Here is a 27,185-nt window from a genome sequence, read left to right on the forward strand (position 1 = left end):
CCCCTCTGGGAGTCGAGCATATTCTCCCGCCGGCTGACGGGTGGTGCCCGGGGGCTGAAGGCGGCTCTGCCAGGTCCCCGGGCTCTGCTACCGCCGCGCCGCGCCGCTCCCCCGGCCTGCAGGACTCGCGCTCTGGGGTCACGTCCAGGACGCGGACAGCTGGGGGGCCGGGGCCGCGAGACAGAAGGGCCTGCCTGGGAGCGGGCGGCGCCGGCGGGGAACCGGGCGTGCCCACGTGACTGCCCCGCCCGCCGCCTGCGGCCCGCCGAGCCCCGCCGCCTCCCTCGGGCTGCAGCTCCCGGCGTGCCCCGCACTCGCCGCTGCCCACCCGCCTGCCCCTCCTTCTCCTCCCAGTGCCACAGAGCCGGAGCCCGAGCTGCCGCCGCAGCCACAGCCGAGGGCACTATGGTAAGAGGGGCGCGCCGGCCTGGAGGCCGCGGCGTGGCGAGAAAAGCCCCCCGCACGGCCCCGGGAGTGAGGCCGCCATTTTAACCTGATTTTGGCCTCCAAGGTGGGGGCTTCTGCGCTGCGGCCGCGCTGCTCTCCAGCCTACCGGCCTGCCCTCCCGCCGTGAGGCCCGGCCCTGCTGCTCTTTGGATTTTGGGGGGCGGGGAGGGCTCGGGCTCGGGCGCCGGCGCGGGTTCAGGGGTAAAGGCCCGGCGGCCGGAGGCGCGAGAGGGTCTTCGGGCTGCAGCTGCTCGCGCCGCCTTTGGCTTTCGCTTCCTAATTTTATCTAACACGCGGGGCTTTAAAATTGGTATGTGCTGCGAAGGCTGTGTGGGTCAGGGTCTGGACGGCCTGTAATAAAACCCTTACGGGGAGATTAAGGAAGAGGGAAAACACTTTTTAAAATGCTTTCTCGCGGTAAAAGCTTTTACACTGGACCCGTTAGTTTTGGAGTGTCTGCATGTGAGCTGTGGGGCCGTGGGCGGTTTGGAGTTTATACTTGATTCTCTTTCCTTATGAGGAAACGTTAGTGGCTAGGATGACTTTAAAGAAAAAAATAGTAGAAGCATTAACTGAAATCCAAAAGTGTTTTTTTAAGGCCAGCCGAGTTGACACAATACAGAAGGTATTTTTGCTGCAGCTCCTGAAGCTCTGACATCACCCAGTGAAATAGGAAACATTTCAGGGATGGGACAACTTGTATTTGTCCCGTTCGCTTCCACGTCCAAACCCCTTTAAGAAGGATGAATGGGCAGGGTGAGTTAGACTCCTTCGCTGTATCGTCTACTTATTCTTAAAATGTGACAAATCTGATTGGACGACTTACATGGTACGGTTCAATTTTTGATGTCCAGACTAAAGTGAGTCTTCTCTAGGCAAACAGTAATTTTGGTTAAAACCAAAATACATGTTCTGAATTACTGTTCTGTGTTTATTTTCAGGCTTCTGGAGTTACAGTGAATGATGAAGTCATCAAAGTTTTTAATGATATGAAAGTAAGGAAATCTTCTACACAAGAGGAGATCAAAAAGAGAAAGAAAGCAGTTCTCTTCTGTTTAAGCGATGACAAAAGACAAATAATTGTAGAGGAAGCAAAGCAGATCTTGGTGGGTGACATTGGTGATACTGTAGAGGACCCCTACACATCTTTTGTGAAGTTGCTACCTCTGAATGATTGCCGATATGCTTTGTACGATGCCACATACGAAACAAAAGAGTCTAAGAAAGAAGACCTAGTATTTATATTCTGGTGTGTAAAAACAAAAGAAAAAAGTACTTTTAAAATGCAAGGATTGTTGTTATCATAGTCGGTCATACCTTTGTTTTTCTTATAAGTGGGATTAAGCAATTTTTTTTTTCCATAGGGCTCCTGAAAGTGCACCTTTAAAAAGCAAGATGATTTACGCTAGCTCTAAAGATGCCATTAAAAAGAAATTTACAGGTACAAACTTGAATATTTTGTGCAGAGAAATTACTCTTTATTAATTATAATAAAGTAATAGGATAATGTTTTTTCTTTTAGGTATTAAACATGAGTGGCAAGTAAATGGCTTGGATGATATTAAGGACCGTTCGACACTTGGAGAGAAATTGGGAGGCAATGTAGTAGTTTCACTTGAAGGAAAACCATTATAAAATGACAGTCAAGTGCCATCTGGATCTTAAGGAGCTTCCATTTCTCTAGCTCAGACCATTGGAATAGTATTAGGTTTTGGTTTTTGGTTTTGTTTTTTTTTGTTGTTTTTTTTTCCACTGGGCCCTTCCAACACAATGAAGGAAATATCATTTATTTAAGCAGCCTATCAGTGATTGCCATTAGACTGTTTAATACTGTTACTTTTATGTAGAACCCAAGGAATGCCTTCCTGTCATATTTTAGCCAAAACAACTGGTTATATGCCTCCCTTGCAGCAGACACTACAATGAATGTGATCGTCAATGTGAATAGCTTAGAATACTACAAAGGATAAGCTAACTGAATGCCTTGAAAGTATTATCCACTGGTCAGATGGTCAACTTTTTTCAGTATTATTTATAGTTGCACTTGATTGCAGTTCTGTGAGGCTTGAGCATTCATACACCTCACCTGCCTTGGCAAGCCTATTTTTGTGACATGGCAGCACGGATATAACACTATGCATTAAAAGCACTTTTTGTAACAAGTTTAATACCCTAAAAGGAATGCCAATTAAGTTTTGTTAACTGTGTCATCAACTTATCCTAGTACCTCAGTGTTCATTCCTGTTACCTGCATATCTTAAATAGCTGTTATTAATGCCTATTTGTTTTCCATTGAGTGTACACTACTGAATAAGTGTAGGAGTTTTATGTTTACCATGTGAGTCCTGCAACACTAAAGATATTTTGATTATCAGTCATGATGGCAATTTCTGTATAAAAGAGCCTTAAATGGAACATTGTTTTGAGATCAAACTCCCCACCCTCACAAAAATGGCCACGTTGCAATAAAAATTGTGGCATATTACAGAACGTTGCCTTGTTTTCCTTGGAAATTTTGCAAAATGTTATGTGAAACAACTTCTAGGGTAAGAACAGCTATTAATCTCTGCACTGGTCATTTGAGAATTTTTTTGTATAACATTCATGTGTGATATTTTCCAGATTTGTTGGATTTATTTGGTTTAAAAAAGATTCTATCTTAAAGCCAACTAATATAAAATACCATTGTTAAAGAATGGTACTTTTATAAACATTAGTGTATTTATTATGTGTTAATATGAAGATCAGAAATTATTTTTTTCACTTTGGCATAAATACTTTTCAATATCTGATTTGTTCTCTGGATAAATTAGCATAGTTATTTTTTTATTTACATTTACATTTCTTAGTAGTTGTATAGTAGCAGGAAGCTCTCATTGCTTATTTGGTCATAAGGAAAATATTTGTAAAATGTTGTCCTTCAACACTTTAATATTTCTGATGTTTTGGAACAGTCATTTCACCTATTTCTGAATATATTTTGCAAATTGAATTGGAGTAGGAATTGATAAAGCAGTCTTAAACATTTGTAGTGGGATTTGGCTGTGGTCCAGGCTGCGCTCCTTATAGAGAATTTGATCTGTTCAGTGTGAGCAGTTTGCTGTTAGCCAGGGCTATTTATGGCAAACACATGCTTTTGTATCTTGTCATAGTTATCCACAAATGGCAAAACTGGACTTGATTCTACTGGTATGCAAAACAGGCATGCTAGTAAGCAGTCAGTCATGGCTCAGAACTTAACCCCGTAGTTCTGAGGAATGCTTTTATGAGAAAACAGGAAAGAAAATATCCCTTAAAATTTTTTTTTGAATGTGTGGAAATAATTTGAGAATGATTAGGTTTTTTCCATATTTTTGAAAGATTTTTCAGACGTGAACATTAAAAATAGGGTTGAAATGTCTAGGCTTCCACTTATATGAATGGTTTGGGATCTTTTTGCACTGAGCAATTTTATTTCAGGCTTCCAGCTGTCCCTGTGAGTTTTCCTGGACATTTCGACCGTTTTTGGTAAGGCCAAACTCTAATAAGCAAAAAGAGAATAATGACATATACTAAACAATATGCGTAACCGATACTTGCACCATGGAATTTCATTTATTTCCTCATACTTTTAAAAAGTAAGGGACTATAAATCAGTTATGTGGTATCTTTTGTTCTTGTAGCTGATTCCTTAACTTTCTTGTATGCCTCATTAGTAATTTCAGAGATTAAATATTGCTTTAAACTGTGATACTTTGATTTGCTAGATTGACAAAACTGATAGTTAATTTCATCTTTGAAATACATCTTTGTGCATAGAGGCAAAAAAATGATAATAATAGTTCACTTGTTGAGAATAATTTGGCATTTGAAATGATTATTTTCTTTTACAATCATTTATAATGAATCAATGTTCCAGTTAGCTTTAAAAGGTATACGGTGCTAATTAGTAAAATATTGAAGGCAATATTTTACTGCTAGCTTGCAAAGTTATGAGTTTAAAAAATAAAATATATGAAAATATTTAAAGCTGTTGAGATGTGTTTACTTATACTGCAGAACATTAAAAGTTTAAAAACTGGTATTTCAGATCAAAAAGGCATTATTATCTTCAGTTTTTTAGGATTTTAGTTGATAATACTTTGTCATTTATCAATACCAATTTTCCTTGAAAACTGAGTATTACAGCAATTAATTTTAGCATTTTCAGACAAATGGGAATAGCTGGCATGTGGCCCAAACTGGCTGTCAGCTGTCATCTTCCATCATTATCTAAAATAGTGTGGCCAGCATTGTGTATTGAAATATGCCTTTTACGTAGATTCGAAGAGAAGGCTTTTTACTGAGTTTGAGTTTCTGTGATACAGAACATTTGTAGCAGCTAATCTATGGAATCTGGCAAATAAACTTTGGGAGGAAATTCTTTTAAAATTGTTTTCTTGTTAAGGAATAATCTCAACAATGGTAAATCATCGAGAGGTTGAGAACACTTCATTAGGTTTGCCACTCAAAAAACAATCTCATTCTGCTCTTCATAGGTCCTGTTTTGCTTGCAAATTTAATAGTAGGAGATGCAAAACAACATGAATGTTCATTTTTCTATGAATAGTATTAAACCTACTAGGGATTTGCAGGCAGGTGCCAGTGAATGTTGCCTTTTTTTGTTGTTGTTGGTTGGTTTTGTTTGTTTGTTTGAGACAGGGTCTCACCCTATTGCCCAGGCTGGAGTGCTGTGGTGCAATTTCAGCTCACTTCAACCTCAACCTCCCCAGCTCAGATGATTCTACCACCTCAGCCTCCCAAGTAGCTGAGACTATAGACATGTACCGCCATGCCTAATTATTTTATTTTACTTTGTTTTATTTTTGTGTCTCTTTTGTAGAGACTCAGTTTTGCCATGTTGCCCAGGCCGATCTCCAACTCCTGGGCTCAAGCTCTGCCCCCACCTCAGCCTCCCAAAAGTGCTAGGATTGCATGTGTGAGCCACCGCACTCTGCCCAAATACTGCTTTTGAAGATAGCATGAGTTTATTGATGTTCTCTGTCTCCTCTCAGCCCATAAAGAAGTCTGAGGCTTCTCTTCTGCTCTGGAGCATCCAACTAATTGCTTTTTCCATGTAGAATTGGAAGAATTATCCCTCCACTTAAATTTCCTGTCATAATGCAATTGGGCAAATTAAATCTCTGAGCATCAGTTTCTTAACCCATAGTATGGGAATGATAATATCTGTCTACCATATGTTTCCTGAGCACTAAATATGGAAATGGTTTTTGAAAACAGGAAAATGCTATGTAAATATAATCTGTTTAAACTACTCATTCCTAATAACTGTATGTAAGTAGATAAATATTAAATGTTTTCGTTAAAGGATGTATTATAAATCATTGAACCTCTATTTTTGTAACTTCCGTGTGTGTGTGTGTGTGTGTGTGTGTGTGTGTGTGTGTGTTTGTTACAGAGTCTCACTCTATCAACCAGGCTAGAGTACAGTGTCGTGACCTCAGCTCACTGCAACCTCCACCTCCTGGGTTCAAGCAATTCTGCCTCAGCCTCCTGGATAGCTGGGACTAGAGGCACATGCTACCACACCTAATTTTTGTATTTTTAGTAGAGATGGGGTTTCGCCATGTTGACCAGCTGGTCTCAAACGCCTGACTTCAGGTGATCTGCCTGCCTCAGCCTCCCAAAGTGCTGAGATTACAGGCATGAGCCACCACACATGGCCTGCACAGCTAATTTTTTAAAAAAATTTTTGCCAAGACGGGGTCTGATAGTGTTGCCTAGGCTAGTCTTGGATTTCTGGCCTTAAGCAATCCTCCCATCTCAGCCTCCCAAAGCACTGGGATTATAGGTGTGAGCCACTGGGCTGAGCCTATTTAGTATATATAGAGATGGGGTTTCACTATGTTGGCCAGGCTGGTCTTGAACTCCTGACCTCAGGAGATATGCCCACCTCGGCCTCTCAAAGTGCTGGGATAACAGGCATGAGCTATTAGGCCAGCCCTATTTAGTATATTTTTAAAGTAGCATCTTTCAAGAATATTTGAAAAACAGTCTTAAGAGTTTTTTCTGAAAAAGCTCGTGATCATAAAAATCTAAAAAGTTTTATATCTCAAAGATGTTCTGAAATATTTCAGTACTGTCAACTTATGGAATCTGTGGGAAACAAGGATTGTTTAGACACATTTACAGAAAGCTGGTGTCTCTTACTTTTTTTTCCAGAAACTTGGATATTTCCCTCCCCTACCCATCTTTTTAAGAAGAGATAGTACTTTATGTTATAATATTTAAGTCCTAGGACTTTGGCATTAGATTCCCTGGTTTTTTACATAGAGCCCTTTAACACTTAGTAATTGGATGGTGTTAGATAAATCATATAGCCTCTCGGAAGCTTACATCTACAAAATGCGGATAATTGTACTCCCATCTCATAGGATTGTGAGGATAACTCAAAGTACTTGGAATAGTTCCTAGCACATAGTAAGTGCTCAGTAGGATGATCCTAAGATTTACAGTCCAAACCAGAACACTTTTTGAGAATGAAAGGGAGAGCTATTAATTATGCCAAGACAACAGGCTTGAGATAAGCCAATCTCAAGCAAACCAGGAGGTGTGGTTCAGAAGTATAGGCTAGTATTAAAATGTAATACTCAAATAGAATGAACTGGCCGGGCACAGTGGCTCACACTTGTAATCCCAGCACTTTGGGAGGCCGAGGCAGTGGATCACGAGATCAGGAGTTCAAGACCAGCCTGGCCAACATGGTGAAACCCCGCTTCTACTAAAATTACAAAAATTAGCTGGGTTTGGTGCCAGGCACTTGTTAATACCAGATACTCGGGAGGCTGAGGCAGAGAATTGCTTGAATCCGGGAGGCAGAGGTTGCAGTGAGTGGAGATCGTGCCACTGCACTCCAGCCTGGCAACAGAGCAAGGCTGTGTCTCAAAAAAATAGAATGAACTATAAAGACTCAAGATCATTTATTTTAATTATATAAAGTATTAGCATACTGACTTGAGGATCTCATGAAGTATATGAGTATTAAGTAAACCTCGGAAAGATCAAATTTGCCTTTTTAAGAGCTTTTCTTTTGACTTTCATACTTGTAAACTGTCAGATATTATATTTTGCTACTACCAGTATGTTTTATCTCTAGCAGCTTCTGCTAATTGTTGCCTTTCATCTCGTGGATTTGGAAAACCAGGTTTGTTATAATTGCGTATAAGCAAATAAATAGACCCAGAGTGAAAGCTTGAGAGAAAAATGGCCGAACACATGAACCTTATTTGTTTGGGCTGTTTAAATAATTTTGTAGTGTACTTTCTGGGTTTGGGATTTTTTTTTTTTTAAATTTAAAAAAGAGAGCTGTAAATAAAAGAGGCATTACTGTATCCCGGGGAAGCATCTGCAGTATTAGTAGTATTTAAGGAAATCATACCTCCGTTGACTGTACCTGTATCATTAAAGGCCCACAAATAAATTTAGAATTTTTTCCCTTTTTTTTTTTTTTTTTTTTTTTTTTTCTCGTTGCCCAGACTGGAGTGCAATGGCACAATCTCGGCTCATCGCAACCTCCATCTCCCAGGTTCAAGTGATTCTCCTGCCTTACCCTCCCAAATAACTTGGATTATAGGCATGCGCCACCATGCCTGGCTAATTTTTTTTTTTTTTAGAGTGGGTTTCTCCATATTGGTCAAGCTGGTCTTGAACTCCCAACCTTACGTGATCTGCCTGCTTCGGCCTCCCAAAGTGTTGGGATTACAGGTGTGAGCCACAAAGCCTGCCCAATTCTTATATTTTTAGTAGATACAGCGTTTCACCCTACTGGCCAAGCTGATCTCGAACTCCTGACCTGAAATGATCCACCCGCCTCAGCTTCCCAAAGTGCTGGAATTACAGGTGTGACCCACTGTGCCCAGCCAAGAGAAGGTTTATTGATCTTTTTTTTTTTTTTTAGATTATTGAAACAAGTAATAAGCTATAAGAGCAATCATTTGATAACCAAAGTACTCTAAAAATATTAATGCCAGCTGGGCATGGTGGCTCACACCTGTAATCCCAGCACTTTGGAAAACCGCGGTAGGTGGATTGCTTGAGTTCAGGAGTTCAAGAACAGCGTAGGCAACATGGCAAAACCCCATCTCTGTAACAAATACAGAAAATAGCTGGGCAAGGTGACGCATACCTATGGTCCCAGGTACTTGGGAGGCTGAGGTAGGAGGACTGCTGGAACCCAGGAGAGCTGAGATCCTGCCGCTGCACTCCAGCCTGGGCGACAGAGACCCTATTTCAAAAAAGAAAAAAATCCCGGTTGACTTTTTTTTTTAGTTTATTAGAATTTCTCTCTCTCTTTTTTTTTTTTTTTTTGAGATAATTTCGTCCTGTCGCCCAGATTCGAGTACAGTGGTGCAGTCTCAGCTCATTGCCACCTCCACCTCCCGGGTTCAAGAGACTCTCACATCTCAGCCTCTAGAGTAGCTGGAAATACAAGTGTGTGCCACCATGCCCGGCTAATTTCTGTATTTTTATTTATTTGTTTTCTGTTTGTTTGTTTGTTTTTAAGACCGAGTCTCGCTTTATTACCCAGGCTGGCGTGCAGTGGCGCCATCTTGGCTCACCGCAATCTCCGCCTGATTCTCCTGCCTCAGCCTGCCAAGTAGCTGGGATTACAGGCATCCGCCACCACACCAAGCTAATTTTTGTATTTTTAGTGGAGACGGGGTTTCACCATGTTGGCCAGGCTGGTCTAGAACTCCTGACCTCAAGTGATCCGCTCACCTTGGCCTCCCAAAGTGCTGGGATTCCAGTGTGAGCCCCGGCACCCGGGCTAGATTTTCGTGCATGTACTCTAGACATGTAATCTAGACACTTTTCATTTACCCTTGACTTCTGACAGCTGATTTGATTCTGCATAGATAGCAATTTAGTAGTTTATCTGGGATTACAGAAAACTTTGAAACAGATTTTTGTTCAAATGAGTAGTCATTTTTCTCTTACATGTGAAAAAGCACTTATGTTAATGGTATATTATTGGGGCATGTTTTCTCTCATGTGTTCTTAATAGTGGAATTTCAAGTATTTCCCTTGGAAAGTTGATAGTTACTGAATTACAAAATTCTTGGGCATATAGCCCAAAGCCTCCTTAATACGTGTTTCTGTGAGCTGATGGGGACTTTTTTTTTTTTTTAACTGCAAACTAAATCACCAAAGAGAAAGGCAGTTCCCAAATTGGCATAATTAGACCTTGTTTGTTTGTTTATTTGTTTATTTGAGACGGAGTTTCACTCTTGTCAGTCGCGCATGTTGGAGTGCAATGGTGCGATCTAAGCTCACTGCAACCTCTGCCTCCCAGGTTCAAGTGATTCTCTTGCCTCAGCCTCCCAATTAGCTGGGACAACAGGCCTGTGCCACCACTCCTGACCTCAGTTGATCCACCTGCCCCAGCCTCCCAAAGTCCTGGAATTACAAGCATGAGCCACCACACCTGGCTTAGACCTAGTTTTATAAAAGGTAGAAATGGGCCAGGCGCAGTGGCTCACACCTGTAATTCCAGCTACTCAGGAGCCAGGTGGGTCACCTGATGTTAGGAGTTAGACACCAGCCTGGTGAATATGGTGAAACCCTATTTCTACAAAAATACAAAAATTAGCTGGGTATAGTGGTCCATGTCTGTAATCCTGGCTACTGGGGAGGCTGAGGCAGGAAATCACTTAATCCTAGGAAGTGGAGGTTGCAGGGAACTGAGATTATACTACTGCACTCCAGCCTGGACGGCAGAGCAAGACTTTGTCTCAAAAATAAATAAATAAGGTAGAAATGGCAGCAGAGTATTTTGTTCTAGAAATCATAAAACTTAGCTGCACCACACAAGAAATAAAATGATATGAAAGATGTCTTATATCCTGGCCAGGCGTGGTGGCTCATGCCTATAATCCAAGCACTTTGGGAGGCCGAGGCAGGTGGATCACCTGAAGCCAGGAGATCGAGTCGAGCTTGGCCAACATGGCGAAACCCCATCTCTACTAACAGTACAAAAATTAGCTGGGCATGGTGGTGAACACCGGTAATCCCAACTACTCAGGAGGCTAAATCGGAAGAATCGCTTGAACCCAGGAGGCGGAGGTAGCAGTGAGCCGAGATTATACCATTGCACTCCAGCCTGGGCGGCAGAGCAAGACTTCATCTCAAAAAAAAAAAAAAAAAAAAAAAAAAAGAAAGCCTAATGACATTCTCATAAGAACATCCTAAAAATGGGCTGATTTATATGATTAATATCATTGAGTAATATGAATGATATTCTGGCTAACTCTCAGAAAATTGTATTTATTTTTATTTCAAAAATAACACATATTTGGTGGGGAACCTCTGCAAAATATAGAAAAGAACAAATAAAGCTAAATCATGAATTGCTTTTAAACACTACAAATTACTGTGTTAAGCAATTATAACTAATAGGAAGACTCCTGTAGTTAAACTGGTTTTAAGTTCTCAGTATATGTTGGTAAGATGGAAACTTTACTGAAATACTGTTTGTGCAGATTCCTTAGGATTTTTCATCCCAGATTTGAATCTTGAAAATTATGCATTGCACCTTCCTGAATGCTCGATGCATGACTTAATGCCATCTACCATAAATATCTGAAACCAAAAAATTTTCTTCTGTTTCTTGTGCCACCTGCTTTTGTTATGTTGGGAATTGATAATAGGCACCCCATGCATAATTTGTACTGTTCCCCAAAGGAATTATTTTACAAAATAAATCCAATATATCAGGATTCTACTTTTCCCCTTCTATTGGTATGATAAAGTTTAATAGTTGCTAGTTCCTGGTGCTCAGTGTAAATAATCCACCCTCTAATCTACTTTGTCCCTTTCATATAAAGATGTAAGATAAAACATAATGTATATATTTTGCACTAAGCCAGAAGCACTCAATTATATTTGATTAAAAAGTGATAGTTACTAATTTGGCTCAAATTACACAGATTATATATTGACTAATTGCCTCGTGGATATTTAGTTTTCATTTAACTAAGAGTTTGCATTTTGTGTGCTATTCCAAGAAAGTCTGGTAATCCCTGTGATTAAAGAAACATGATTTATGTTTGCTGTGGAGAAACATGATCATCCTGGCTACTATGAATCACTCTGGAAACATCCCGTCTGTTTCCCAATTACTCAGCTCAGATCATTAGATCAAATTCAGTTCAACAAACATGAAACACCTTTCTTGGTTTCAAAAAGCTTTCCATGATATAGGGAAGGCAAGCAAGCATATAAACAAATAGTTATGATATAATACAATGTGATAAATACAACCATATGTTACTACTAGATTTAGAAGAGGGAATGCTTAACTTTGGAGTTGATATGGGCTTGGAGAAGGCTTTCCAGAAGTAATGTTTGAGCTGGGTTGTGAAGGATGATAGAGAAGTCAGTATGAAAGGATTTTCCTAGAGAAAGAAAAACTGCAGATGCCTTGCAAATGGTTCATTACAGCTGCTGCTGGGTCAAGCATAAAGTACTGTGATGACAGGAGTGCAGGAGACTTGGGTATGCGCTACATCATTGAGGGCCATGGATACCATGTGAAATTGTGTGCTAAGGAGCTGGTTCAGGGTTTTAAGCAAGTAAGTGGTATGATCTTTCTGAAATACAAATCTGATTGTTTTGTGACCATGATAAGAATGTGGGTAAGGAGAAAGAAATTGAAGGCGATTAAGAGGCCTGAATCAAGGCAGTGGTAAATTCATTTGGAGTGGGTGGATTTGAGAGGTATGTAGGAGAAATGACTAGACTTGATTAATTTCATAATTAAATGAAAGGATGCCGAGCTTTAATAATTACAGGTATTGATCGACTTATGACCTATGCAACTTACGACCATTCGACTTTACGACCACAATCGCTAGCCACGACTGCTCCGCGTCTGGCAGTGCAAACGTTGCCCAGCTGGGCGTAGGACAGTGCAGACCAGCTTCCGGCAGCACTACCATCTCCGCATGCATATAGCCTACTCAACTTACGACCAAATCGTGTTACGACTTGGTATGTCGGAACCAATCGTGGTCGTAAGTCAAGCACTAGGTGTATTTGGAAGATATTGACTATACTTTTAGTATTGTCGACACTTAAGATTATTTAAGTTTTAGAATTGGCTCAGGAAATTCATAAACGTGGAAATAAAAAAAAAAAAAATATATATATATATATATATTTTTTTTTTTGGAGACGGAGTTTCGCTCTTGTTACCCAGGCTGGAGTGCAATGGTGCGATCTTGGCTCACCGCAACCTCCGCCTCCCGGGTTCAAGCAATTCTCCTGCCTCAGCCTCCTGAGAATCTGGAACTACAGGCACGCGCCACCATGCCCAGCTAATTTTTTGTAGTTTTAGTAGAGACGGGGTTTCACCATGTTGACCAGGATGGTCTCGATCTCTTGACCTCGTGATCCACCCGCCTCGGCCTCCCAAAGTTCTGGGATTACAGGCTTGAGCCACCGCACCCGGCCAATAAAAATATATTTAAAACATTTTTAATGAAGATAACATTTTGATAGCATGAAATAAATCATTGGCCAAGAAAATCATGTGTTGTATCTGAATTTAGATTTGTAAGCCTGATTTGCAGCAGCATGTAATAATGGTTTCAATAGATAAGAATTTTTAAAAACTATCATAGCTATAAGATCTTTGAAATGGAATATCCTATAGTTTAAAAAATCATGGTTATATTTTCTGTTATTCTATGTTTTTCCTTTTACTGTAAAACTTGTCTGTCCACATATAAGCCATGGCCGAATTCCTCTATCAAGTATTTGTTTTTATGAATTTTTAACATCATAGAGATTAATACAGGTTTTGCATTGAGATTAATACTGAATTTAACTAGCATATTATTGTCAGCATTTCCCCATCTGGTGACATTTTCAGAAACTCAATTTTTTTTTTTTTTTTTTGAGATGGAGTTGTGCTCTGTCACCCAGGCTGGAGGGCATCAGCCCACTCATGGATCACTGCAACCTCCATCTCCCAGATTCAAGCAATTCTTCTGCCTCAGCCTTTCAAGTAGCTGGGATTACAGGCGCCCACCACAATACCCAGCTAATTTTTGTATTTTTAGTAGAGACAGGGTTTCACCATATTGACCAGGCTCGTCTTGCACTCCTAACCTTAAGTAATCCACCCACCTTGGCCTCCCAAAGTGCTGAGATTAAAGGCGTGAGCCACCGTGCCCAGCCCCTGTATCAAATATTTTATAAATAACTTAATTTAGCAATGTTCTTTTATCATATAATCTGCTCATTAGAGAAAACCTGGCCTCCTCTTTGCTGGTGATAGAAAATGGAATTTTCAGGTCATCTGAAACATCACTTTCTATTAAAGAAGGTTTTAATTTTTACTAGTAAGTACAAGTTATTTATAAACACAGTGTTTATAAATACACAATTCCTTTTACAAGTACCATCCAGAATCAAAGTTTCCTCTTTTTTCACCTCCTTGCAGTAAAACAACAATATTGTTTTTTCATCTTGCTTTTATGGTAAATAAGCTCATTTTTCTGAGAGGCCTTGCACTCATCAGGAAGCATTTACTGAGTGTCTATTTGTAGAACACTGTTCTGGTCATCCTGAGAAATAAATAAACTTCTCAAGGGCACTTTTATAATCCAGTTGCAAAGACAAAATAGACCTGTAAACTAATAAGTATACAGTGATAAGCAATTGAATAAGCATCAAGGGAATGCGAGAAAAAAAAAGAAGGATCCAAAAGAGAACAGATTTTCTGGAACTGAGTTTTATTCATTCATTCATTCATTTTGAAACAGAGTTTTGCTCTATCACCCAGGCTGGAGTGTGATTGTGCCATCACATCTCACTGCAACCTAAAACTGGGCTCAAATGATCCTCTCACCTCAGCCTCCTGCGTAGCTAGGACTATAAGTGCACCACTATGCCTGGCTAATTTTATATTTTATTTTTTTAGAGATGGGGTCTCGATTTGTTGCTCAGGCTGGTCTTGAACTCCTGGGCTCAAGCAATCCTCCTACCTCAGCCTCCCAAAGTGCTGGGATTATAGGCATGAGCCACCACACCCAGCCTAGAAGTGAGTGTTAAACAGCACTTAGAGGGAATAAATGACATTTCCCTTCAAATATAGCTGCTTATTTATTTATTTATTGAGACAGAGAATTGCTTTGTCTCCCAGGCTGTAGTGCAGTGGCTACATCTTGGTTCATTGCAACATCTGCCCCCCAGATTCAAGCGATCCTCGTGCCTCACCGTCCCAAGTAGCTGGGACCACAGGTGTGCACCACCACGCTCAGCTGATTTCTGTATTTTTAATAGAGACAGAGTTTTGCCATGTTGGCCAGCTGGTCTTGAACTCCTGGCCTCAAGTGATCCACCCACATTTGCTTCCCAAAGTGCTGGGACAACAGGCATGAGCCACTGAGCCCAGCCTCGAATTGTTATTTGAAACGTTCCAACAGGCTTTCTTTACTAAGAATCTCTTTAACATCAAGAACAAAAAGGGCCTTTTAATCACCACCTCCATTAAATCATTTGGGAGAAGGCCTAGGGTCAAAGTAAAAACCAATTGGGAACTCCATGTTCCTCCTGGGTATTGTCATGGAGCCCTGAGTTTCTACAGGCCTTCCTAACCTTTTTTCAAAGATCCTCTGGCCCTCCGGTAAAGACTATGAACCCCTCTTCAGAATATGTTTTTGAACTAATATACATTTTTTATATTAATATATAAAACTTGCAATACCGCAATATGTATGTTTCTTTAGCAAATTACATAATATTTACTGGCAGTCTGATTACTATAGTTAATATGTAGATGAACGTAAATAATACTTGGAGATATTCTGTAACAACATAACATAACATAAATATGTCAGAGATTTCTTTTTTTTGGTTTGAGATAGGATCTTGGTAACGGATGCCTCTTGGTTTACCTTCCTTTCCCTCTTCAAGGGCATACATTAACAAAGGACGGGACAGGTTTGGGACCATGCCATTGAAACGGGAAGTTTTCTTGTGCCCCCTCGAAGGGCGTGCAGAGGGTGTGACTTGCCTTTTCAGTGCCCCGATGCTCAAACTTCTAGGGGAGCATACAGACGGGCAGGCTGTGGGGCTCCGACCCCACGGCAGTGTCTAGGGGTGAATGTTTACAGCTCCTGAAGCTCCAGTGGGCATGTGTTACAGGGTTCTTTTTTAGTTTTGCCATCTACAGACAGCTTGTGTTAATCAGGTCAATTAGACCCTCTACCTTATCTCAAGGACAGAGGGCTTTCTATATCCCGGTGTACCGGAAGAATCGGATCACGGGTGGGCTTGGAGAATGAGTATCAGGTTTTATTGAGTGGAAGTAGCTCTCAGCAGATGGGGGAGCCAGAAGGGAGATGGTTTTCCCCTGGAGTTGGGCAGCGGCCCCAGTGCTCCTCCTACTGCCCCAGCCAAACTCCAAAGTCCACTTCATTTTGCTGGTCAGTGGCCTGCCTGCGTGCTGGTGCCTGTCTGTACCTTCCTCTCGAAGTCTAGCTACCTATGTGTTCCTACACTGATTTGCTCCTCTCGAGGTCCAGCTGCTGCTTCTGTCTCTGCCTTGCTAGGGTCTCGGGTCTTTATAGGCACAGGATGGGGGTATGACAGGCCAGGGTCGTCTTGGGAAACACCTGTCCTCACCTAGGCCCCTAGGGGTGGAGCCCTAGCCAGAGACCACGCCCTCCTCTCCCCAGCACTTCCCTTCCCTTCTTTCGTGTCTTTTTTTTTTTTTTTTTTTTTTTTGAGATGGAGTCTTGCTCTGTCGCCCTGGCTAGAGTGCAGTGGCACAATCTCAGCTCACTGCAACCTCCGCCTCCGGGTTCCAGCGATTCTCCTGCCTCAGCCTCTCGAGTAGCTGGGCATACAGGCGTGCGCCACCAAGCCCGGTTAATTTTTTTATTTTTAGTAGAGTCGGAGTTTCACCTTATTAGCCAGGTTGGTCTCAATCTCTTGACCTCATGATCCACCCACCTCGGCCTCCCAAAGTGCTGGGATTACAGGCATGAGCCACCGAACATGGACTCTTGAGTGTCATATAAAGGGACCACGCCCTTCCCTTCCCAGCACTCCCCTTGCATATCACCATGACAGCAGAAGAAAGAGAATTGACCTGCACAGAGCTCAAACCTTAAGATAATATTTTAGCATAAAAGAACTCTGGTAGTTCATAAATCTTTTCACTTTCTTCTTTCTCTAACTGGACTGATTTTCAAATATCCCTCATCTTTTCTCATCTAAAGCATTGCCCCTAGCCCAAACAGTGGAACTCAAATCTGTCCCTGAAAAAAATGAGAATGCTGATATAAAATGTGGGCAATGGTTGGACATGGTGGCTCATGCCTGCAATCCTAGCACTTTGGGAGGCTGAAGTGGTGGATTGCCTGAGCTCAAGCGTTTGAAACCAGCCTGGGCAACATGGTGAAATTCCATCTCTACAATAAATACAAAAATTGGGGCAACAGAGTGAGACCCTGCCTCAAGTAAGTACATACAGACTTACATACATAAATACAAGGTGGGCAACATGATCAGGAGTCAAAGAAAAGTGGATAATTTCAGTCACTGATTCAGCAAACATTTGTTAAATGCTTAGTATGTACCAAATACAGCACTGACTCCAGATGTTTAGTTTCCCTCCAGGGACACATAAAACTATCCAGACTTTTTCAATCAAAGCAACTGGAAGGCTTTTTGCAGTGTCTACCACTTACATAGCTAAAGCACATCCTATAGTAGAGTGTTAACCTTAAACAGATATTGTTTAACAGGTTTAAAGAAGAAGCAGGAAAACAGAAAAATCCCTGTGGGGTGTGTGTGTTTGGGGAAAGGGGTGGGGAAAGGTGATTGAATGGTAACTTTCAGACTTTTTGGAAATAAGTGGTGGTTGAATTTATGGCTTAATCAATAAGGGTATTTTTTTTTTTTTTTTTTGCTTTTTTGCCCTGTTCTGGGGTAAGGAAGACCTCAACCCTTACTCTGCATCTGGTCCTTAGCATAAATTACTTAATCTGGGCTGGGTACAGTGGCTCATGCCTGTAATCTCAGCACTTCGGGAGGCCAAGGCAGGTGGATCATGAGGTCAGGAGTTTGAGACCAGCCTGACCAATATGGTGAAATCCCATCTCTGCTAAAAATACAAAAAGTAGCCAGGAGTGGTAATGCACACCTGTGATCCCAGCTACTCCGAAGGCTGAGGCAGGAGAATCGCTTAAACCCAGGAGGTGGAGGTTGCAGTGAGTGGAGGTCACGCCACTGCACTCTAGCCTGGGTGACAGAGCAAGACTCCATCTGGGTGGGGAGTGGGGAAGTACTTAATCTGTAGAAAAAATATATTGCCACATTAGAGGTGATGATTATTGAAGTGTGTGGTGTTCGTATATTTGTCCATTCATTTAAAAACAATTTAGTGAATACATTTTCTGTGTAGCATCCTTAACTGCCCTAAAGAAGCTTTCGGAGAAGAGAAATGCAAATGGTCCCAGTTTAACCATGGTTTGACTAAACGATTTTTCAACTTTTACAATGGTGAAAGTGACATGCATTCAGAACCCTTCTAGATTTATGATGGTATTGCATCCAGATAAATCCATCATAAATTGAAAGTTTTCAACTTTCGATATTTTCAGTTTACAGTGGATTTACCTGAACATGACACCATCGTAAATGGACCAGCATCCGTATGTCAGTGGCCACCACGCAGAGGAAAGTGTTTGTGCTGCACTTTAGTTAATATGTTACATGGTTTTTGATGGTATATTATTAATTCCATTAACTTGACTGTAAATCGCTCAAGGCCATTTAGTAATATGCTCAAGGCCATTTAGAAATACAACATGAATAGAGGAAAAGTCCATTTTATTTATTTTTCACAAAGACAATTGGGATCTCGTTGATCCCCTTTGTACCAAATGATCAAGCTAGAGAAATTGGGGAATATTAAATAAATATCACTTTGTCATAAAAGGCTATGTCACATTAGAAATGTTTTTTTGTAATACAAAAATTAGCTGGCTGTGGGGGAATGTGCCTGTAGTCCCAGCTACTCGGGAGACTGAGGCAGGAGAATCACTTGAACCCAGGAGGTGGAGTTTACAGTCAGCCACGATGACTGTACTCCAGCCTGGGCGACAGAGTGAGACTCCATCTAAAAAAAAAAAAAAAAAAAAAAAAAAAAGCGTATTTTTGTAGCATATTTCTTTCTCAGGTGCAGTTACATAATTCTTAGAGCACCTTCTATGAATGCTTATCATACCACAAAAAACATGTCTACACTGGCAGGCAAAATTACCTGGTAGAAAAGCCTGGCTTTTGCAGTCAGATGTGTTATTAGAATGCATGCTCCTGCTTTATACTAGGTGCATGCCCTTGGGAAAAGTGTCAACTTTTCTGAATGTTAGATCCTCATCTGAAAACAGAAATAGTACTACCTCTAGAGTTGTTGGATAATCAATAATAGCTAGCTTTTTTAAAAAAGCTTACAGGTATAAGCTGTAAGCTTTTTTAAAAAAGCTAGCTATTACATTGGCTGAGTGCAGTGGCTTACACCTGTAATCCCAGCAATTCAGGAGGCAAAGTCTACAGAATCATTTGAACCCAGGAGTTTGAGATCAGCCTAGGGAACATAGAAAGATCCTGTCTCCACAAAAAGTTAGAAAGTTAGCTAGGCATGGTGGTGTGCACCTGTAGACCAAGCTACTTGGAGAGGCTGAAGTGGGGGATTGTTTGAGGCCAGGACGTTGAGGCTGCAGTGAGCTGAGATTGCACCACTGCGCTCCAACCTGGGTGACAGAGCAAGACCCTGTCTCAAAAATAATAAAAATTAACCGGGCATGGTGATGCATACCTGGATTCCTACCTACTCAGGGGGCTGAGGAAGGAAGATCACTTGAGCTTGGGAGATCAAGGCTCCAATGAGCTATGAACATGCCACTACACTCCAGCCTGGGCAGCAAAGCAAGATCTTTTCTCAAAAAAAAAAAAAATCAACATGTAATAATTGTACATATTTATGGGGTGCAACGTGATGTTTTGATATTTGTATATTGTGCAGTGATCAAATCAGGGTAATTAACATTGTTAAAATGCATGCTCTGAATGAGGAGACCCCCCCCAAACAGGCTTTGTGTGAGCAACAAGGCTGTTTGTTTATGCAGGTGTGGGTGGGCTGAGTCCAAAAAAGAGAGCAGAGGCAGAGGGATAGGAGTTGGTTTTATAGGTTTGGGATAGGCAGTGGAAAGTTACAGAAGTTACAGTTTAGGGCAGTTTTTTGCAAGCTGGGAGGGAGTCGTAGGGCCTAGAGTCACGACGTTGACCAAGGTCAGTTACAAAGTCCAGTGGCTTTGTCAATTGAGGCCGAAATAAGAAAAAATAGAAGAATGTGTCAGGTTAGTTAGGCACCACAGAGGTTGATCTCTCTTCCATTTTTCATGATCTTCCAGCTACTTCAGGTTTTCTAATTGCAGAAGTCCCTCCAGAGATGTACGTGTGGGTCACAGGGGTCATCATAGCATTCATGGCGCCGTCAGCTAAAAGACCTTATATTCCTGTCTTTTTATATTAGTAATATAAAGGAAAAAGAAGAGTGGAGAGCAGTGGAATATTAGGAAGGCCAGCACAGAGGGATGATGGGGTGATGTTTCTCAGGGCTTCTTCGAGCGGGATTGGGGGCGGGGCAGAAACCTAAAAATGGGAAAGAATTTAGACTGCTGGGAGATCTCGGGGCAACAGTGATATTGTGGGGTTGATAGAAGAAGCATTTGCCATATTGACCAATTGGGTATCGCTTATATATGATTTTGTAGGAATTGAGAGATTAATCAGAAAACACAGGGTCCAAATAAGAGAAGGAGAAAGATAGGTATCAGAGGACTAAGGATTGGAAGAAGCCATAACTCACAGTTAGAGAGTGTCCAGCCAGTCCAGCCAGGTCCAGAATAGCCATTTGCCTGATTGGTGAGCCTTTGGGCCCTGTCTTTTAATTTACTGATTAAATAAATTATTTATCATATAAATAAACAATTTATACCATTATTTATCATATAAATAAACATTTATTTTTAATCAATAAATAATTGAATAATTGTTTATTCAATTGTTTATTAATTGATTAAATTATCTATCATATAAATAAATAATTATTGTTTTTATGTAAACCAGTCGGGCCTTGTATATGATACAAGCTTTAAGTCGTTATATGGTTTACATAAAACAACATTCTTCATTTAGGAATAGGCAAAGACCTCCAGTCAGTAAATCAAGACCTCTGCAGTTTTGGAGGACAACTGCAGCTAGAGAATTTACTTGAGCTTGAAGAAGGGATGGTGATTGATTAATTCCACAATGCTAGCAGAGAAATTAGAGAAGCTACGGAAGGTGAGGCTTTAAGTGGTAAGGCCTACTATGCCTGTGCCAAGTGCAGTAGTAATTCCTAACCCTACAAGTAAGGGGATCAATGCAATGACCCGCTTGTGGCGTGTCGGGACCACATGGGGAACAGGGAGGCTTTTGTTTCCATTGGCAAACTGAATTTTGGGAGTAAGGAAATCTAGGGTACAAGTGCCTGTCCAGTTGGTAGGAAGGCAGATGTAAGAAGAAGAACCACAGAGGAAAAAAAGTCCTTGGCTTAGACAGAACTGGAAGTGTAAACTGAAAAGGTGAGAAAGTGTTCTGAGCGGGCTGGGGCCTTGGACCCAAATGCCGAGGGAAGCAGCAAGGGCTGTGGCTATTATCAGGGCAGCAGCTGCTGCTGCTCGTAGGCATGAGGGCCAGCCCAGGACTGCGAGGTTAAGTTGTTTGGATAAAAAGGCTACAGGCTGGGCTGTGGGCCCGGCTCCTGTGTAAGAATTCTGACTGCACAGCCTTTTCTTTCTGCTATGTAGAGAGAGAAGGGTTGGGAGGAGTTGGGGAGCACTAGCATAGGGGCTGTTTCTAAGGCCTTCTTTAAAGAGCGAAAGGAAGAGTGGGAGAAGGATTTGGGGTTTATGGGTTCAGCTAAGTTTCCTTTTGTAAGTTTACAGAGTGGTTTGGTTAGGGGGGCAAAACCTGGTATCCAGAGGTGAAAGTACCCTACAACGCCTGGGAAGGAGAGGAGCTGCTATTTAGTAAAAGGAGTTGGGGTCTGGGATAGCAACCGGACACAGTCAGCGGGGAGAGCACATGTGTTCTGTTGGAGGACTATGCCAAGACAGGTGATGGATGGGGAAGAAATTTGGGCTTTGGGAAAAAAAAGCGTTTTTGAGGTCAAGAACAGAATAGTGAGTTGTGGAAGGGAATATGGAAGATAGGAGGGTACAGGGATTTGGTACAACCAGGTAGATGGGAAGTACTATCTGATTGATGAGGCAGAGGTCTTGGATTAGTCTGTAGAATTTGTCTCGGTTTGGACAGGTAGGGAAGGGGAGTTGTAAGGAGAATTTGTAGGCTTTAAAAGGCCATGTTGTATTAGGTGGGTGGTAACAGGCTTTAATCCCTTTAACACCTGTTGTGGGTTGGGGTACTGATGCTGAGCAGGGTAAGGGTGATTAGGTTTTAATGGGATACTAAGGGGCATGTGACTGGTTGCTGAGGAAGGAGTAGAGGTGTCCCATACACATGGGTCGAGGTAGGGAGATGTGAGAGGAGGTTGTCAGAGAGGCTGTGAATCAGGCAAAAGGGCAGCTATAAAATGTGACTGTAGTCCAGGAATAGTCAGAGAGGCAGATAATCTAGTTAAAATGTCTTGGCCTAGTAGGGGAACTGGACAGGTAGGAATAACTAAGAAGGAGTGTGTAAAAGAATGCTGTCCAAGTTGGCACCAAAGTTGGGGAGCTTTAAGAAGTTTAGAGGCTTGGCCGTCAGTACCCACAACGGTGATGGGGGCAAGGGAAACAGGCCCTTCAAAAGAAGGCAAGGTGGAGTGGGTGGTCACCGTGTCAATCAAGAAGGGGACGGACTTACCCTCTACTGTGAGAGTTACCCGAAGCTCTGCGTCTGTGATGGTCCAGGGGGCTTCCGAGGTGATCAGACAGCGTCAATCTTCTGCCCCTAAGCCAAGCAGATCTGGGAAAGAGACAGCATTTTGAGCCGGGCTGTCTGACTTCCAGTGGGGTCCTGCACAGATGGGGACATGGCTTAGGAGAAATCCTGGGCTGCAGGCGTTCCTTGGCCCAGTGGCCAGGTTTCCGACACTGGAAGCAGGTCTGGGAGAGGCGGCTGGACGCTGCAGCCTGGGAATTTTGAAGTATTTGTGAACCAGTGGTGTGGCTGGGATGTGTCTTACGGCAGAGGCAAGCATCTGTAGTTCTGAGATGCACTGCCTCCCGGCAGCTTCTTCCCGATATTGAACACCTTGAAGACAAAGTTGATTAATTCCCGTTGAGGGGTTTGAGGGCCAGATTCTAATTTCTGTAGCTTTTTTGTCATGTCAGGGGCTGATTGAGTGATAAAATGCATATTAAGCGTTTTTCAGGAGTAAGAGAAGTAAGGATGACATTTAAGTAATTCCAGGTGACATTATAGGACTGGGTTAAGTATTAAAGGATCTGATGAAAAGGAGCCTAACCGTTGGTTGATTTGGGAAGGGTCAGATAAAGAGAAAGGAATGTGCACCCTAACTGCGCCCTTGGCTCCAGCCACCTCTCAAAGGGGGAATTGTCGGAGGAGTTAGCTGCAGGACTAAACTGTAAGCCAGACCAGGTATAAGGTGGGGAGTTGACAGGAGGGGCATAAGGAGGTGGTGTGTGGACAGAGGAAGAGGAGGAAGCCTGGGGGGGGGGGGTGGGGCCTCGATTAGGGTCTGGTTGGAACAGGCAGGGAGAAGAAAGGTCGGAAGGGAGGATACACAAGGAGGACTCTGGGTTACCCGCAGAGGCAGGAGAGGCGGATGGAAGGGAGAGAAGGAGCAGAGATTATGGAGGGATTAGAGTGTAAAAAAAATGCCTGGATGTCTGGCTCCTTAGACCATTTGCTCATTTGTTGACAAAAATTGTTTAGGTCTTGCAGAATAGAAAAATTGAAAGTGCCATTTTCTGGCCATTTGGAACAATTGTCTAATTTGTATTGAGGGAGTCCATGTTACTGAAAAAGAATTCGACTTTTAGGTTTTAGATCGGGCGACAGTTGAAGAGGTTTTAGGGTTTTTAGGATGCAGGCTAGAGGCGAAGACAGAGGAATAGAGGGCAGAATATAGCCCATGGCAAAGGAGATAAGTTTTTTTGTTGTTGTTGTTTGTTTGTTTGTTTGTTTGTTTTGAGACGGAGTTTCACTCATGTTACCCAGGCTGGAGTGCAATGGCATGATCTCGGCTCACCACAACCTCCGCCTCCTGGGTTCAGGCAATTCTCCTGCCTCAGCCTCCTGAGTAGCTGGGATTACAGGCACGCACCACCATGCCCAGCTAATTTTTTGTATTTTTAGTAGAGACGGGGTTTCACCATGTTGACCAGGATGGTCTCGATCTCTTGACCTCGTGATCCACCCGCCTCGGCCTCCCAAAGTGCTGGGATTACAGAGATAAGTTTTAAGGAAAGGAGCAGAGACTAGGAGAAGGAGCGAGCAGCTACCAGGTGTTCAGTAGGCATCCCTGACTGATTCCTGGGCTGTAACGTAGGTGAGTGATCAAGGCAGGCGTCCCCAAAATTGACCAGACACCAAGGGAAGAGTCTTGCCTTCCTGAGTCCATGACCTATGCTGGAGTTTTTGAGCGAGAGGGAAAGACTTGTCTCCTCTGGCTCTACAAGTGTCTCCATTGTCTCTACTAGAAGGAGAAAGATTTAAAGGAAAAGACAGAGAAAGAGGGAGAGACTTGTCTCCTTGGTATCTAAAGGAAATGAGAGAGAGAGAAAAAGAGGGAGAGACTGCTTACCCGATCTGAAGGTGGCTCAAGCTGCTGGGCTGGTCTGATATGTTGAGGTCTCAGGTGGGTCTCTTCACAGAGGGAGAGCTGGTCTCCCGAAAGGAGTACCCCGTCCCTGGTTTCGGCACCAAATGAGTTTCGCTCTTGTTACCCAGGCTGGAGTGCAATGGCGCGCGATCTCGGCTCACCGCAACCTCCGCCTCCTGGGTTCAGGCAATTCTCCTGCCTCAGCCTCCTGAGTAGCTGGGATTACAGGCACACGCCACCATGCCCAGCTGATTTTTTGTATTTTTAGTAGAGACGGGGTTTCACCATGTTGACCAGGATGGTCTCGATCTCTTGACCTCTTGATCCACCCGCCTCGGCCTCCCAAAGTGCTGGGATTACAAGCGTGAGCCACCGCGCCCGGCCTCGGCACCAAATGTTAAAACACGAACTCTAAGGCCGGGCGCGGTGGCTCAAGCCTGTAATCCCAGCACTTTGGGAGGCCGAGGCGGGTGGATCACAAGGTCAAGAGATCGAGACCATCCTGGTCAACATGGTGAAACCCCGTCTCTACTAAAAATACAAAAAATCAGCTGGGCATGGTGGCGTGTGCCTGTAATCCCAGCTACTCAGGAGGCTGAGGCAGGAGAATTGCCTGAACCCAGGAGGCGGAGGTTGCGGTGAGCCGAGATCGCGCCATTGCACTCCAGCCTGGGTAACATGAGTGAAACTCCGTCTCAAAAAAAAAAAAACACGAACTCTAAATGAAGACCCCTCCCCCACCCCCTGCCCCCAGACAGGCTTTGTGTGAGCAAGAAGGCCGTCTTTTCACCCAGGTACAGGCAGGCTGAGTCTGAAAAGAGAGTCAGCAGAGGGCAGAGGGATCGGAGTTGGTTTAATAGGTTTGGGGTAGGCAGTGGAATGTTACAGAAGTTACAGTTTAGGGCACTTTTTGCAAGCTGGTAGGGGGTCATAGGTTTGCAAGCTGGGAGGGAGTCATAGGGTTTGGAGTCACAAGGTTGACCAAGGTCAGTTTCAAAAGTCCAATGGCCTTGTCAATTGAGGCCGGAATAAGAAACACTAGAAGAACGTACCAGGTTAGTTAGACGCCGCAGAGGATGATCGTTCCTCTGTTTTTCATGATCTTCCAGCTACTTCAGGTTTTCTAATTCTGGAAGGCCCTCCAGAGGTGTACATGCTGGTCACAGGGGTCGTCATAGCATTCATGGCACGGTCAGTCGGCCTAAAAGACCTTACAAACATATCCATCATCTCGAACATTTATCATTTCTTTGTGGTTGGAACATAAAATTGTCTCTTCCATCTGCTTTGAAATATGCAATATCTTATTGTTGTCTACGGTCACCTTACTGTGCAATGGGGTACTAGCACTTCGTCTTCCTTTCTAAATACAACTTTGTATCTGATTAACATGCTGTCCTCATTGCCCCTTCCCCTACCCTCACCAGTCTCTGGTAAACATTATTCTATTCACTACTTCTGTAAGATACACTGTTTTAGTTTTTGTTTTTGTTTTGAGATGGAGTCTCTCTCTATTGCCCAAGCTGGAGTGCAATGGTACCATCTCAGCTCACTGCAACCTCCACCTCTCAGGTTCAAGCAGTTCTCCCTCTCTCAGCCTCCCAAGTAACTGTGATTGCAGGCCGCTGCCACCACACCTGGCTAATTTTTGTATTTTAGTAGAGATGGGATTTCACCATGTTGGCCAGGCTAGTCTTGAACTCCTGACCTCAGGTGATCTGCCTGCCTTGGCATCCAAAGTGTTGGGATTCCAGGCGTGAGCCACCATGCCCGACCAAGATCAACTGTTTTAGATTCCACATATGAGCAAGAACATGTCATTCTTTTTTTTTTTTTTTTTTTTTTGATGGGTCTCACTCTGTTACCCAGATTGGAGTGCAGTGATGCGATCTCAGCTTGTAGCAGGAAATTAGAGATTTGGAGAGACAAATGGGTTGCAGGGGGATTTTATTTAACATGATCACGGGCTCAGCCGAATCGCTTCCTAATTCTGAGCAAAGGACAAAGAAAATGGGGTACTTTTTATGCATCTAGAATGACACAGCAGGTACAGAAGCCAGAACAAAGAACAGTTAATCAATTTGTGACATGTCTTGTGATATACTATACATTTGAAAAGTAACATTTTGGGAAATACATTCCGCAGTTTCTTTTTTTTTAATTCTTCAGCTAAGACAGCGGAAGAGGTGATTTATTTTACGGTTGTTACACTCGGCCACAAATAAACACAGAAATAGTCCAGAATGTCACAGGTCCAGGGCAAAGGACCAACATGGGCAGTTTTGGTTATGAGCAAGGTGGGTCTCAGAGGTGATCGGCGATCAGATGGCGATGAAGTTCTAGATCTATTGAGACAAGCTCTAGACAGTAGCATGCAGTCCCACAACTTGTACCAGCATCCCCAGCGTCTGGCATTCCATGTTTCTGCTCCTGCCTGTGACCTTGCAGCTGGTCAGCAAGAAAAACAGGAATTTCTAGATGCCTGGGAACTTTGCTAAGAATGTGGGGACGATAAATAAGGGTTGAATGTTTTGCAGGAAGGCAGTTTAACATTCTGCCTTAAACAGAGCTGGGGGATATTATATTACACAACACAACAAAATATACTTTATTATATAGCAGCTGTAAATTGTAAGGTTTTGTTTTACTACTATTGCTATAATTTCCTTCTGCAAGCTTACTGCAACCTCCACCTCCCAGGCTCAAGCAATCTCCTTACCTCAGCCTCCCAAGTAGCTAGGACCACAGGTGCAAGCCACCATGCCTCACTAATTTTTTGTAATTTTGGTAGAGACGGGGTTTTGCCATGTCACCAGGCTGGTCTCGAACCCCTGGGTTCAGGCAATCCCAA

General features: G+C 42.7%; 1 protein-coding gene and 1 long non-coding RNA gene across 3 annotated transcripts; both read left to right on the forward strand.

The window, feature by feature from the left end:
- The first annotated feature begins 221 nt into the window (after window positions 1-221).
- On the forward strand, window positions 222-4,449 carry CFL2 (cofilin 2). 2 transcript variants are annotated; one of them, XM_032242575.1, is made up of 4 exons: window positions 222-408; window positions 1,389-1,696; window positions 1,812-1,888; window positions 1,970-4,449. In XM_032242575.1, exons 1-4 carry the CDS (start codon window positions 406-408, stop codon window positions 2,080-2,082), a joined length of 501 nt encoding a protein of 166 aa, XP_032098466.1. In that variant the 5' UTR covers window positions 222-405; the 3' UTR covers window positions 2,083-4,449. The 2 variants fall into 2 exon arrangements, with proteins under 2 accessions (XP_032098466.1, XP_032098467.1); XM_032242576.1 differs by lacking the exon at window positions 222-408 and adding an exon at window positions 1,127-1,276.
- A 5,538-nt stretch (window positions 4,450-9,987) lies between these two features.
- Window positions 9,988-26,663, forward strand: LOC116526288. The gene is made up of 3 exons (XR_004258081.1): window positions 9,988-9,998; window positions 24,364-24,370; window positions 26,519-26,663. It is a non-coding gene; the product is annotated as an uncharacterized LOC116526288 (long non-coding RNA).
- Window positions 26,664-27,185: the final 522 nt, after the last annotated feature.

Source organism: Sapajus apella, unplaced genomic scaffold (genome assembly GCF_009761245.1).
Source record: "Sapajus apella isolate SASKATOON/1434 unplaced genomic scaffold, GSC_monkey_1.0 scaffold50, whole genome shotgun sequence".
In the NCBI taxonomy this organism is placed as follows: domain Eukaryota; kingdom Metazoa; phylum Chordata; class Mammalia; order Primates; family Cebidae; genus Sapajus; species Sapajus apella.